General features: G+C 40.0%; 1 protein-coding gene across 4 annotated transcripts in view; it reads left to right on the forward strand.

Annotated features, from left to right (window-relative positions):
• The window catches only part of CUL1 (cullin 1), a 106271-nt gene that overhangs the window by 68526 nt on the left and 22537 nt on the right, over positions 1-15208 (forward strand). For all 4 annotated transcript variants that reach the window (XM_020289679.2, XM_012768144.3, XM_020289680.2 and 1 more), the window contains 2 exons: positions 1728-1890; positions 2971-3101. In XM_020289679.2, the coding sequence (XP_020145268.1) occupies positions 1728-1890; positions 2971-3101 (294 nt within the window). The remainder of the gene's footprint in view (positions 1-1727; positions 1891-2970; positions 3102-15208) is intronic.

Genomic DNA, 15208 nt, shown 5'->3' on the forward strand with positions numbered 1-15208 from the left:
CCACTCAGCCCTGCAGGAATGGTCTGTAGAAAGGTAAGGAGGTAAAAAGTTGAGCTCCTCAGAGGATCAGTCAGCTGTGGTGTCTAAGCCTAATCTTCCACGTGGGAAGGAGTAAAAGTCTGTTTTGCCACCTAAGATGATTATCTTCTTTCAAGAAACAGGTTAAAGCAGAAAAGGTGGTGCTGTTTGGTTTGCATGTTCTGTATTTCACCCGCTTTAGTCCTTGAGTTATCAGGCTTAACAAAACACTGGATATGAAGTAGCAGGATCTTAACTTAGAACTTTTTAGTCAAAGCATATAAAGTCTCTTATTGTTTTAAAATAGCCTTGTAATAAGAAAAACAAAACTACACATTAGTTGTAGACTTTTTGGAAAATACAGGTAACATAAACCTGTAAGTCTGGGGTGCTATTACTGATTATGTATATAAACCAAATTGGAATAATGCTTTGGGTTTTTGGTAACTTGTTCACTAATTATCTGTTGTATTCACATTTTATGTTTATTTTAGTGGATAATGGTATTTCATTAACTGAATATGCTATAATTTAACTATTTCTTATTGGAAATTAGATAACTTCAAATTTTTTCTATTCATTTGTGAATTGTTCCTTTTCCTTTCTCATGTTTTTATTTGGATATATATATACTGATTTGTTGGAGATCATTATGTATTAAGGATATTGACCTTTTGATACATAGAGATATTTCCAAATTTATTTTTCACATTTAACTATTTAGAACGTGTAGTAAGGTTTTAACTTCTGTGCTGTGGTCTAAACAGTTGTCTCATTATTGTTAATTCTTTATAGTACAAGTCCTATCCAGTCATTTTTTCATTTTATGTTTTTTGGCTCTTGAATGTTTATTTCCAGTTGAAATTTTTCCAGATTTCTTTAAAATTACACCAAATTTATAAATCATTTTGGAAAATATTGGCATTTTTATAATATTTATAGAAAACATAGTTTTTATTTCTTTATTCATACCACATGAATAATTTGTGATTATTGGTGAAATTTCTTCCTCACTTTGATAATTTAGTGGTTCCTCAGTGACACTTTACACCACATGTATTTCTGGTGGCGGATTGTAAAATATACTGACTTTTTTTTTACTCATTTTGCTGCTCTGGTATATTGCATCTTTGTTTTCCTCTTTTCCTTAGAGGAAAATGTAAGAAATTGAGATGCATAAATAACCTAGTAGATTTCAGAGGTACATATTCAGTGATTGGCAAGAGAAGGCTATAATATTTTTCTGTAATTTTTTTAAAAGTCTAATTGCTAGTGATTATTTCCATGTGGTCATTTCAGATATTATATTTGTGTGACTCTTCAGTAGGTTTCAGCCAAAAGTAGGCAACTTGGTGTCCGTGTCCAGGAGAGGATCCATAGGTTTATTAGGATATCAGATAGGAATATTATCTTAAAAAGATGAAATACTACTTACCCAAAGGAAAAAATTGATGCAAAAACATTTGAACTGTTATTTTTAGGACACTTAAAGAGGAATTTGAAATGGAGATAATTTATTGCAGAGAAAATGGAAAATATTAGTGGTTTAAGTATGGTTGTCATTTACCCTAAAATCCAAACACCTCTTCCCTTTTTTCATTAATCATATTTTATTAGAGTAGGTTTGTAAATTTAATTGGCTATTATTCACATAATAATAATTCTTTACGCATGAATCAAAACCATTCACCTGAATGAATTCTTTCCAGGCTGAGGCTCGTCTGCTTGAGGAACAACGAAGAGTTCAGGTTTATCTTCACGAAAGCACACAAGATGAATTAGCAAGGAAATGTGAGCAGGTCCTCATTGAAAAACACTTGGAAATTTTCCACACAGAATTTCAGAATTTATTGGATGCTGACAAAAATGAAGGTAAGCCGCTAACTCTCATGAAATGTAGGTGCTTATTATCTGCAGTTTTAAAATTGGTTGAAGTTCTGGACTCTGCGTCAACAGCATTACTTATCCACGTCAGTCATTTTTTAAATGATGCTCACACTGTACGTTGTTGTGTATTGATTTCAGACCTCTGCAGAGCATTTCATTGTGACTTGGAGGGAAAAGCATCTTTTCAGTTTAATTTGGGTGTGACTTGTTCTGTATGTGTCAGCATTAAATGATACCACTCCTACTTCCCTTGGCCACTTTCATTTCTTACCGGGGCATATTGGGGGCTTAGTGAAAGATTAATGTTTGGATTTAGGATTTTTCCTCTTTGGCCCTCATAAATTAACTATATGCCATACACATACGGAGTGAAGGATGGGGGGACCCTTTTGTGGCTCATTTGTATAATTGAGGAAGATATCTATATTCTCCTTTAAATGTATTTCTTTTCTTCTTCAGTGTATTATGGGGGTACAAATGTTTAGGTTACGTATATTGCCCTTGCCTCCCCTCTCCCCCGATGCACCCTGTCCCCCGAGTCAGAGCTTCAAGCGTGTCCATCCCCCAGACGGTGCGTACTGCACTCATTAGGTGTGAATATACCCATCCCCTCCTCCCCGCCCACCTGCCTGACACCTGATGAATGTTACTACCCTATGTGCACATAAGTGTTGATCAATTAATATTAATTTGATGAAAATGTATTCATTTTTAAAAAACAAATATTTGAGTGCCTATTATGTGTCAGGCATAAATACTATTGCAAGAATTTTAGAAATCATTAGATGTAGTTTCTGATAAAAAATTTTTTTTCTCTATTATGTTAGTGGTTCTCATAGTAAGGGGAAAATATACTTTTATAATAGCATAATTTCATTTTTTAAGCAAAATATACATCTACTAAATAGAAAATATTTGGTGATAATTAAGTGCTTTTAATTATTAGGGCCTAAAAACATGGTTATTTTATCTCAGAATATCTTTCATCTCAATATAAATACATAATTAGTGGAATGGTTATGCAAAGTTTCTTCCACACATAAAGGTGGCTCCTTCTTCTTTCAGACTTGGGGCGCATGTATAATCTTGTATCTAGAATCCAAGATGGCCTAGGAGAATTGAAAAAGCTGCTGGAGACACACATTCATAACCAGGGTCTTGCAGCCATTGAAAAGTGTGGAGAAGCTGCTTTAAATGTAAGTAATATTTAATCAACAGGCTTAATTTTCACATGTGAACTGCAGGCTTGTATTGTACATCTCCATTGACAAATCCAAATGGTAAGATTTTCACTAGAATTCTCCCTTGTTTGGGTTTTTATTCTTTTTTTTTTTTTAAAGAGATGGCGTCTTACTTTGTTGTCCAGGTTAATCTTGAATTCCTGGGCTTCAACATTCCTTCTGTCTCAGCCTCCCAAGTAGCTGGGACTTCAGACAGGTACCACCTCACCAGGCCTTGGCCTTCTTAAGTAGAAAGTTCACAAATATCTTTGTTTAGTAAATACCTCTATAAATTATTTTCTGGTACTTTTTAGGAATTAAGGCTGTTACAGTTTCTTTTCCTTCTCACTGTTACATTCCTTGCACTAAAAGAGAGAAGATGCTTCTTTAGAAGGAAAAGGCTCCTAGGAGCTTTTGCTCTGCCACCTACAGTCCACAGGTTTGCCTTTCAGGAACTTGGCTCTGAGCAGTGCCCTGCGGCTGAAATCATAGGCTGCATGCACTGGCCAGGCCCTGCAGTTCACATTTGCTCCTACTCCCCCCACCCAGGAGCTACATAGAATATTCCTGCTGGGTTATCTGTACTTCAGGTGATAATTTTACATAGGAAGCATCACATGTTTCTAAGACATAGGTCAGTTGCCTTCAGTTTTATTCCTGTTGTGAACTTTAATTTTAATAGTGTTTGGGAGAAGTAATGGAGAAGAAAAGCTTCTAAAACACATTTAGTTCTTATGTCTGAATTCAGAAAACTTTTATTTATTTCTGACCTTATCATGCTTAATGTTAATTAGTTTTGACAATACCATCTTCAGTATGTTTTTTTTTTTTTTGAGACAGAGTCTCACTTGTTGCCCAGGCTAGAGTGAGTGCCGTGGCGTCAGCCTAGCTCACAGCAACCTCAAACTCCTGGGCTCAAGCAATCCTATTGCCTCAGCCTCCCGAGTAGCTGGGACTACAGGCATGCGCCACCATGCCCGGCTAATTTTTTCTATATATATTAGTTGGCCAATTAATTTCTTTCTATTTATAGTAGAGACGAGGTCTCGCTCTTGCTCAGGCTGGTTTCGAACTCCTGACCTTGAGCAATCCGCCCATCTCAGCCTCCCAGAGAGCTAGGATTACAGGCGTGAGCCACCGCGCCCGGCTTCAGTATGTTTTTAAAATCCTTATTTCCTGCTGCCTTTGGAAGGTTTCTTTTCCATGTTTAATTATGGGGGTTGCTGCCTCACACTCTGCCTCATCTGAATTATTAGAGGCATGAAAAAAAGCTTTTCCTTTAAGTTTGTAAAACAATTAATTTATGCTCACAAGATGGGAGGGAACTGGCTTAGTAGAGGGTTTTTGGGAAAAGATCTCCAGATTTTGGTATAATAAGCTTGAGTATGAAGTCCCCAGTGCTGGGACATATAGTCATTACAGTGCAGTGACTGACTGCAGACCCCTGACCCGTCTGCTCAGGTTCAGATCCCAGCGCCACCATTTACAGCTGTCACCTTTGGGACCTGCTTCTCCTATGTCATTTATTTTGGGGGAAAAAATAAAATAATGATGGTTCCTACTTCATATGCTTTTTGTGAATAAATAAGGCATGCCAAGTGCTTAATCAGGGCACATAAGTGCTCAGCAGTGATGACTACTGTTCTTTTTTTTTAATTTCATTCAGCATATTATGAGGGTGCGAATGTTAAGGTTACGTATATTGCCCATGCCTTCCCTCCCCACTCAAGTCAGAGCTTCAAGAGTGACCATCCCCCAAACGTTGCACATCTCACTCATTATGTTTGTGTATACCTATCCCCCTCCCACCTGCCTGACACCCAATAAATGTTATTCCTATATGTCCACTTAGGTGTTCATCCGTTAATACCAATTTGCTGGTGAATACATGTGGTGCTTGTTTTTTCATTCTTGAGATACTTAGTAGAATAGGTTCCAGCTCTATCCAGGAAAATACAAGAGGTGCTATATCACCATTGTTTCCTTTTTTTTTTTTTTTTTTTGGAGACAGAGTCTCGCTTTGTTGCCCAGGCTAGAGTGAGTGCCGTGGCGTCAGCCTGGCTCACAGCAACCTCAAACTCCTGGGCTCAAGCAATCCTACTGCCTCAGCCTCCCAAGTAGCTGGGACTACCAGCATGCGTCACCATGCCTGGCTAATTTTTTCTATATATATTAGTTAGCCAATTAATTTCTTTCTATTTATAGTAGAGACAGGGTCTCGCTTTTGCTCAGGCTGGTTTCGAACTCCTGACCTTGAGCCATCTGCCTGCCTCAGCCTCCCAGAGTGCTAGGATTATAGGCGTGAGCCACTGGCCTGGCCACCATTGTTTCTTAAGGCTGAATAGTACTCCATGGTATACATATACACATTTTATTAATCCACTCATGTATTGATGGGCACTTGGGTTGTTTCCACAACTTTGTAATTGTGAATTATGCTGCTATAAACATTTGAGTGCAGGTGTCTTTTTCATAAAGTGACTTTTGATCTTTTGGGTAGATGCCCAGTAGTGGAATTGCTGGATCAAATGGTAGATCTACTTGTATCGCTTTAAGGTATCTCCATATTGCTTTCCACAGAGGTTGAACTAGTTTGCAGTCCCACCAGCAGTGTAGGAGTGTTCCTCTCTCTCCACATCCACACCAGCATCTATTGTTTGGGGACTTTTAGATAAAGGCCGTTCTTACTGGAGATAAGTGACTACTGTTCTTAAGAGCATTCACAATTTTTTTAATTTAAAAAACTCATTAAAATTATCCTTACATTTTGATGACTTATTTGCAGACTAAATGTTCCTTTTTAAAAAGACCTGATAGACATATACTAGACACACACACACACATGTGCACATACCTGTGATTCAAAAGAGACCAACTTGATGGAGACATCTTTTCAGTAATATAAGGTGTTTTCCCAGTTCTTAATTCAAAACTCAGTTTAGCTTTATGGACAGCAGAGCCAGCGAAATGATTTGATTCCCCTTGAAATGAGTTAAGTGATAAGTCTGTTACTTAGGGCACTTGTGTTCTATGTAAATAAAGTTAGATTAAGAATAAACATCATAGCCGGATGTGGTGGCGTGTCCCTGTAGTCCCAGCTACTAGGGAGGCAGAGGCAGGAAGATCACTTGAGCCCAGCCTGGGCAACATAGTGGAGACCACCCCTTCTTCCAAAAAGGTAAACATTATAAGTTGTTTTCTCATTTTCTTAGAAATGATGGGAATAATACTTTTAATGTCCATCTTTTCCTAAACAAAGGTTCTAAATTGGAGAGATAACTAACTATAATTCTCAAGCCCTTTGTTTTATCTTTCTTTCGGTTACAGTCAGCTGCCTGAGGTTTTGGGCACTGAATAATGCTGCCCGATTCACTTAGTCAGTGAGTCTTGAATCTGACATTTACTTATTCCTGGGCAGTTAAAGCAAAAATACAGTTTCTATGTAAAAATCATTTCATATCCAGCAGTTATATTTTACTAGAAATTAAGCTTTTAAGTACTTGAATTACTTAAGTGTTAGGCACTGATTAACCTGAATTATACAACCAAAACATAATTTCCCTAGTGAAAAAGAGTTATAGCTTAGGAAATCTGTTACATCTGCTTTCACTTTCAAAAGTCAGACATTAATTTTTTGTTATTGATTATAATTAATATTTTCATAAGAACTATTTTTATATTAAACTCACTAAACTGGTTTTCAAAATAACTGTTGTGAAGAAAGATGTTTAAGAAAGCAAATACACTTTTCATATTTTCTGTAATAGTTTTTCCTGAATTTTAGTTTTATTCTCTTTGTAAAGTTCAGTTGACTGCTAAGTTTGCAGTGCCATGTAACTGGTTTCTCACACACTGTCCCTGGTCGAGGTTCATACTTGCCACCTCTGTTTGCTAGTGATGGGAAAGCCCATAAAACTTGAAGAAGCTCAAAGAAGAGCATGTGTACCCACTGTGCAGCCTGGTACACAGTAGGTGCTTAAATACTTGTAAGAAAAAAATAAATACAGGTTCTAAAAAAAGTAGATTTTAAATAGGTATTAGTTTTTATCACATGTGGTAAATTTAAAATATAATGTAACTCAAGCCACAGAATTAGAAAACTGTTGTTTTCTATAACCCACTGTTAATGAAAAAAGCAGAAGAAAAAGGTGGTTTGAATTAGTAAAAATTACATTTATTATACATGATTTTGAGTGGGATTTAACTATCATAAGAACACAATTTTTTGGAAGTTTGAAATTTTTTGCCTAATTGAGTTGAATTATAGTGTATGAGAATCATTTATAATTAGCATATTAAATTCCACAAAAGGCAGAATGTAAATGAGTTTTTAAGGGCAAAAAGGTTTCTTAGTATTTCAGTTCCGTGTGTTGCTCTGGACTATATAATACTTTGTTACATCCAAACTGTTCTTTATTTAAAATAAACAACTTTGAGAGACCAAATAAGAACAGTTCCTGTCTATCTAGTCCTTCTGTTATTCCATTTACACCATTCATTTGGTTAGAAACCAGCTATACTGCTGATGTCTGGCTTAGATCGAAATTGTTACAAGTTTCAAATTCATAATGTAATTCAAATATATTTTGTATTCAGTAGGTCAAAACCTACTTGTGAATTTTTCTTAAGGTGTTTTTTTTTCCCATAGCTAAAGCCAATTTAAAAATTGAAGGCTATTCCTGAAAATCTGGCTCAAGGAATTTCCCTCATGGTATCTCCCTCTCTGTACCTAAGTGGAAACTGGCAGTCCTGAGTGAAGTGTCACTGAGACATGCTATTTTTAGATGTGCTGTTCCTTGTGCGCTGCCGGACACCCCTGCCAGCCCCGGGAACACAGGTCTCCATCCGGGCTCCTCCCGGGGTATGTGCTGGGTGGGGTCCAGGCTGCATAACTGGAAGTAGGTCCGCCCCGTCCTGCAAGATTCCGGGTTGGTGGGAAGCATCTCTCCAGCCTCAGAGAGCCTGGCGATGGAGGACGCTCACGCCCACCTGCTGTGCTGGAGGATCTGCTAGCCTGTTGCACTGGGGCTCCGGGAGGGCCATACACAGCAGAATACTCAAGGACAGGATAAGAGCCCAGTTTAGAGCCCGGCCAAGGATGGGAGAGAAACCTGTGGAATAGGAGGTTACCCGGTGCATGACTGCTGGACTGGGAAGAGGTTGGGGCAGCTTGTAAAGCGGGACCTTTAAATGGCATTTAAATTGTTGAAGTCAGAAAATGGGAAGACCTTGCGTGTTTGAATAGTTGGGCCAAGGCACAGATGTGCTCAGTAGTTGGCAATGTGACAAGCGATTATAGAAGAATAACCTGTATTAGATTATAGCAGGATGGGCCCCATCCACTTAGTAAGTTTTTAAGGGGAGTGTCTTGAAAGCAGAGACCATACATACCTTCGTGTAGTCGCTGAAAAAAGAATTGGATACCTACTCTGCCTGGCTGTGTGCCAGGCTCTTAGTTTTCTTTACCAGAGTTACTTACCATGGTTTAACTTGACGATTTTTCAACCTTAAAACGGTGCAAAAGCAATATGCATTTATTACACTCTTCAACTTAACAATGGGGTTATGTAAATTGAAAATGTAAGGTGAAAAGTGCACGTTTGACTACAGTATTTTCAATTTATGTTGAGTTTATCAAGATGTAACCCCCAGTCAGTCAAAGAGCACCTGTAGTAGCATGATATTCCATTCCAATTCATTCATTCAGCAAGCATTTAGGTCTTTCTTACAACAGACTTGATATAAGAATTCTGAATTAAAATGGTTTTCCTTTCTCCTCTCTCAGACCAAAACTCCATGACTTCGTCTGCCTAGCTCAGTGACTACTGCACGTCCACTCTGAAACTCACCTCTTCCTTCTCCCATCCTGAGCACAGAGGTGGCAGCTGTGCAGCATGGGCTACCCTGCCCTCATGCTTTGCACATGTCAAGCATTAGTAATCTCATAGGTTGTCATTTCCTGCTGAGTTACTACCTGGCCTCAGCCTGCAAGTCTCCCCATCTCGGCAGTGAGCTGTCTCCCCCGCGTCCTCTCGGATTAGTCAATGAAGTGCGGCAGTTCCTCTTTCCTTGGCTCTTACTGTTCTGGGCATTTCTCTTTGGTCCCAAGGCCACCTTCTTGATCTGGGCCCCATCGCTTCACCTCCCAAATGGTCTTATTCCTCCCCCTCTTGTTCATTCTTCATAATAATTAGCAGTTTCATCTTTCAAAACTACTACACAGTACATTCACAGGTTCACTCTGCATTCTTCATCCTTTGTTGTTGTTTTTTTTTTGTTTGTTTGTTTTTTGGTTTTTTTTTGAGACAGAGTCTCACTTTGTTGCCCAGGCTAGAGTGAGTGCTGTGGCGTCAGCCTAGCTCACAGCAACCTCAAATTCCTGGGCTCAAGCAATCCTTCTGCCTCAGCCTCCTGAGTAGCTGGGACTACAGGCATGCACCACCATGCCCAGCTAATTTTTTCTATATATATTAGTTGGCCAATTAATTTCTTTCTATTTATAGTAGAGACGGGGTCTCGCTCTTGCTCAGGCTGGTTTCGAACTCCTCGAACAATCTGCCCGCCTCGGCCTCCCAGAGTGCTAGGATTATAGGCATGAGCCACCACGCCCAGCCCATCCTTTGTTTTAAACAAAGCAAAATAAAACTTCCTTACAAGGATTTTTTCCTTTTCTTTTTTTTTTTTTTTTTTTTTTGAGACAGGGTCTCTCTCTGTCACCTCGGCTAGAGTGCCGTAGCATCATCATAGCTCACTACATCCTCAAATTCTTGGACTCAAGCTATCCCCCTGCCTCAGCCTCCTGAGTAGCTGGAACTACAGGCATGCGCCACCATGCCCAGATAATTTTTCTATTTTTTGTAGAGATGGAGTCTCGCTCTTGCTCTTGCTTAGGCTGGATGATGATGTTTAAAATCACAATATTATACTAAATTAAAATCTTTGTCTAATTTGCCCACTTCTGGGCTCGAGCAGTCTTCCCACCTCAGCCTCCCCGATGGCTGGGACTACAGGCACGCACCACCACGTCCAGCTAAGTTAAAAAATTTTTTATAGAGATGGATCTCACTTTGTTGCCCAGGGTGGAGAGCGTTGGTGCAATCACAGCTCATTGTACCCTCAAACTCCTGGGCTCAAGTGATCCCCCTGCCTCCGCCTGCTGAGTAGCTGGAACTCCAGATGCATGCCACCACATCTGGCTAATTTTTCTTTTTGTAGAGGTGGGGTCTCTCTATGATGCCCAAGCTGCACTTGAACTCCTGGGCTCAAACAGTCCTCCCACCTCGACCTCCCAAAGTGCTGATATTATAGGCATGAACCACCACATCTGGCCTAATTTGCCCTCATTTCATGAACTTCATCTTTCAGCGAAACTATTATGTATCATCATCCCCCAGCCCCAAGTCCCTCCCTGTTTGTAATCACACCACTGTCTCTACTTGTGACACCGTCGTCTCTGCTTTCTGCTTGGCTCGGTCCTGCTCTTCAGGCCAGTTCAAATCGTCCTTCTAGAAAGAGGTCTCCTTCAGCTGTTCCATCCTAAGTCCTTATGACACTGATAAAACTTCCTCATCACCACTTTATATTTGTTTATAACTTCTGCGTTTCCTGTTACTCCACCATAGGTGGTAAATCCCTTGAGAGTAAAGCTCATGCCTCATGGTTTGTACTCTTCAGAGCTGTAGTGCCTGGACTCTTCCCCAGCAGGGACCCATCGATGACGATGGCGCTGCACAGGAGCCAGCTGCTACGTGGCCACCACCCGGTTTCCACAACTGGGGTTTATCCCTGGTCGCAGACCGCGTCTGCGCTGGAGTTCTCTCCGTTCTGTGAATACGCCTCACTCTACCGCCCTGGTTCTTCTGTCGTCTCTGCTTAGACACAGGTCTTCCTTTTTCTACCTTTTGACCACCTGTCTTTCAAAACCCAGTTCGGATGCCATTTTCTTCCACTAAAGCCTTTCCCAATCGCTTTAGACTGGTAGGAATCCCTCCCTCAAAATAATGGCACATCGGACTGTTTGTGACGTTCGAGGCTTTGTATTTCAGATGTGTAAGTGTCTTCCAGCAGGGGTGGCTTTTTCTACTTTGTGTCCTCAGAGCTTAGCACAATGCCTTGTACAGAATAGGGTTTCAGTGTAGTTACGTTTTAATCCATTGTTCCCCCAAAGGATTTGGAGCTGCTTGCGTAAGACATAAAATGGAACAGGATAAATGAAATAAACCAGAGAGCAGCAAGATAGGAAATGAAACACCAAACACAGCTTAGTGTAAGTTAGTGCACCAAGCGCGTGCAGTGCAAGTAGTGCTCCCATCAGAGGTGGGTCCTGGATTTGCCTCTGAATGTTCGCAGTCAGCTCAGAGAGATTGCCAGTAAGGAGTACCGTGAAGGACAGTCACCTGGTGATACAGAAGAACAATTTTTCTTGGTAGTCAGTTCTCCAGGGGCTCCTCCTAAAGAAAACACTAATACTGTGGACAGAATGACCAAAAATACACTTACAAGGAAATACAATGTGAAGTCATTGGGTGGTTTGGTAATTTTTCTTGACACCACCAACTCATAGCAAAATGCCAAAATAAAATTCTGGAGAAGAATCAAATAATGATGACTTATTAATTAATGCTTGATGATACAGTTGGTTCCATTTTGAATTTTTAATTAACACATTCCTCAATAATCTGGGAGCTATTGTACTCCTCTACAAAGACAGTGTCATAAATGAATATGAATCAGGTTATAAGAGAATGTTTCATTACTCTCTATCTTTAGGCAGAAAGGCTAACAATAAAGAACCAAGTCCTCTTTGAAACCATGCCTTGATTTCCTATCCTCAGTCCAACTGTCATTGAAATGTGATCCAACAGAGATGGGTGTGTAGGAACTTTGATGCCTATGGGGCTGTTGGGTCTAACCTTGGGGTACTGGGCCACAGGCACTGACTGGGGACAAAGTAGTGAAAGTTGTTTGCAGCTTTGAGAGAAACTGTATTGAAACAGAGGAGGAATGTTCAGGAGCTGCTCAGAGCAGCTGGCTCCAGGATTGGGATGATAGTGCTTATAAAAGGGGCACTAAGGCCGGGTGCGGTGGCTCACGCCTGTAATCCTAGCACTCTGGGAGGTCGAGGCGGGCGGATTGCTCGAGGTCAGGAGTTTGAAACCACCCTGAGCAAGAGCGAGACCCCGTCTCTACTATAAATAGAAACAAATTAATTGGCCAACTAATATATATAGAAAAAATTAGCCGGGCATGGTGGCGCATGCCTGTAGTCCCAGCTACTCGGGAGGCTGAGGCAGGAGGATTGCTTGAGCCCAGGAGTTTGAGGTTGCTGTGAGCTAGGCTGACGCCATGGCACTCACTCTAGCCTGGGCAACAAAGCGAGACTCTGTCTCAAAAAAATAAAAAATAAATAAATAAAAGGGGCACATGGAGAATTTTATAGGCAGAAATAAAATCAGGTAGCTCTGACAAGCACATTTTTTCAGAATAAGACTAAGGAGTGGATCCTAGGACCTTAGCAGAATTATGAAAAAGTTCTATGGTTTGGATTGAGAAGTTGAGTTAGAAATAATTATTAGAAAACCAATTATGTATGAACTTAGCCCAGAGTGAACAGACTAACAGTACTGGGTACTTCTGGTAGATTTGGGTTTAGTCTATACATCCAAGATCTGCTTTCTCTTCTGCAGTCAGATGCATGATTAAACAGCTGAGAGCTAATGTAAACATTCTGTGTATGGTAAGAAGAAAATTATCTAATCAGTGCTAAGATTAGCTAGGGGACCCTAGATTTGGAGTCTGACCTGGCTTGGTTTGGTCAAACGAGATGAGATGCACATCCGTACGATCTTAAAGTGTAGAAAGAGGATAGGATAAGAAAATCCTGGACTGATAGAGCCATAAGCTGTCCCTTAAAGCTGGCTGATGGTTTATGGGGATTGATTTTTCTATTCTTTCTCATTTTGAACATGTTTGAAAATTTTCCATGTTAAAACTTTTTAAAAAGCAAAAAGAAATATAGAGGAGTTGTTTTAGGACAAAAGGAAGAGCACAGTTTTGGAAAGTAAGTCAGACTAACAAATTTACACAAAGAACTGGTACATGCTTAAAATATAAATTGGTTCAGATAGTAGCCAAATAGCTAAATTTGTGAATTATAGGTATATAACCTCAGGGACACAAGGATAGTTTGGATTTATTTTATTTGCCATGGGATAAAGAAAATAATCATTTTCTCTAAAAGAAAAAATACACAGTTATCCTTTTCGACTCTAGGATAACCAGGCTATCATTTTTAGACCCAAGCTACACCCTTCTTCTTTCAACTGCAGGGAATACTTTAATCATTTCACAAGCAAACCCTTTATGGAAACATGTCCCTACCACAATCTGACTTTATACTCACTTCAGATGAAATTCTAGTTTAAACCTTTCTATATAAGTTCTGAAGTGACCTCTGATTGGTTCAAGGCCAGTTAGAGTCCCTGCCCATGAATTTCACCATCCCCCATCTCTCCTTATTGAGATAGACAGCCCTGTTCCTTATCTTCCTACACACTATTCCTATTTCTGAACTAATTTAATTATTCCTTTCTGAAACATTCTTCTCTCTGGTGAATCGTAATCATTCCTCTTCAGAGAGGTCAGTTCTTCCTGGTAAGTCTAACTTAGTTCTGCTTATCAAATCTGATATTTTCATCTCTGGTCCCTCCGCCCCTAAATCTAGTCAACTCAGAGCCTTGGCATTTACATGGTAATTCCCAAACGGGCAGACAAGGACGTCAGGCTTACCTTGGACTAAAGGCAAGATGAAGGCATGAGCCAGAACTAGGAGAAGAGCCAGGGTGTGACGAGGCCCAGGGTCAGAGCGCAAGCCCACCAGCCACATAGCTGGGACCAGGATTTTGTAGGTAGTTGATCAGAACTGAGAGGTAATGATAGATTGAAGATTTATTGAGGTCAAAGACTAAGAGCCATGATCACAAGACAGATATTAAATGGCTGGAGCAAAAAGTAGCAGGTAGGCGGGTTAAAATAATGAGAATAGAAAGCACTTGTGAAATTGATAATGGCTTTGTCTCCATATTTTAAACTTTAAACCATGCTTATCTGAATAACTGTTGATTTCTGCTTATTGAAAGAGCTTAGATGATGGAATAGAAAAACCCTATTGGCTGGGCGCGGTGGCTCACGCCTGTAATCCTAGCTCTCTGGGAGGCCGGGGCGGGCAGATCGCTCGAGGTCAGGAATTCAAAACCAGCCTGAGCAAGAGCGAGATGCCGTCTGTACTATAAATAGAAAGAAATTAATTGGCCAACTAACATATATATAGAAAAAATTAGCCGGGCATGGTGGCACATGCCTGTAGTCCCAGCTACTCGGGAGGCTGAGGCAGCAGGATTGCTTGAGCCCAGGAGATTGAGGTTGCTGTGAGCTAGGCAGACGCCACGGCACTCACTCTAGCCTGGGCGACAAAGCGAGATTCTGTCTCAAAAAAAAAAAAAAGAAAAGAAAAACCCTATTAAGAAAATGCAAGACTATTTTATTACTAAATGATTTTTGAGATCTCATATTTATCTCCCAATTTTTTTATCTTATTAGTTAATATCAAAATTTTATTCCCAGCCGGGCGCGGTGGCTCACGTTTGTAATCCTAGCACTCTGGGAGGCCGAGGCGGGCGGATTGCTCAAGGTCAGGAGTTCAAAACCAGCCTGAGCGAGACCCTGTCTCTACTCTAAAAAATGGAAAGAAATTAATTGGCCAACTAATATATATATATACTAATATATATGTAATTATATATATACTAATAATTATATATATACTAATTATAATATAGTAATCATATATATACTAATATATATGTAATTATATATATATACTAATATATATATGTATATATAAAATTAACCAAGCATGGTGGCGCGTGCCTGTAGTCCCAGCTACTTGGGAGGCTGAGGCAGTAGGATTGCTTGAGCCCAGGAGTTTGAGGTTGCTGTGAGCTAGGCTGACGCCACGGCGCTCACTCTAGCCTGGGTAACAAAGCGAGACTCTGTCTCCAAAAAAAAAAAAAAAATTTATTCCC

Source organism: Microcebus murinus, chromosome 9 (assembly GCF_040939455.1).
Source record: "Microcebus murinus isolate Inina chromosome 9, M.murinus_Inina_mat1.0, whole genome shotgun sequence".
Lineage (NCBI taxonomy): Eukaryota > Metazoa > Chordata > Mammalia > Primates > Cheirogaleidae > Microcebus > Microcebus murinus.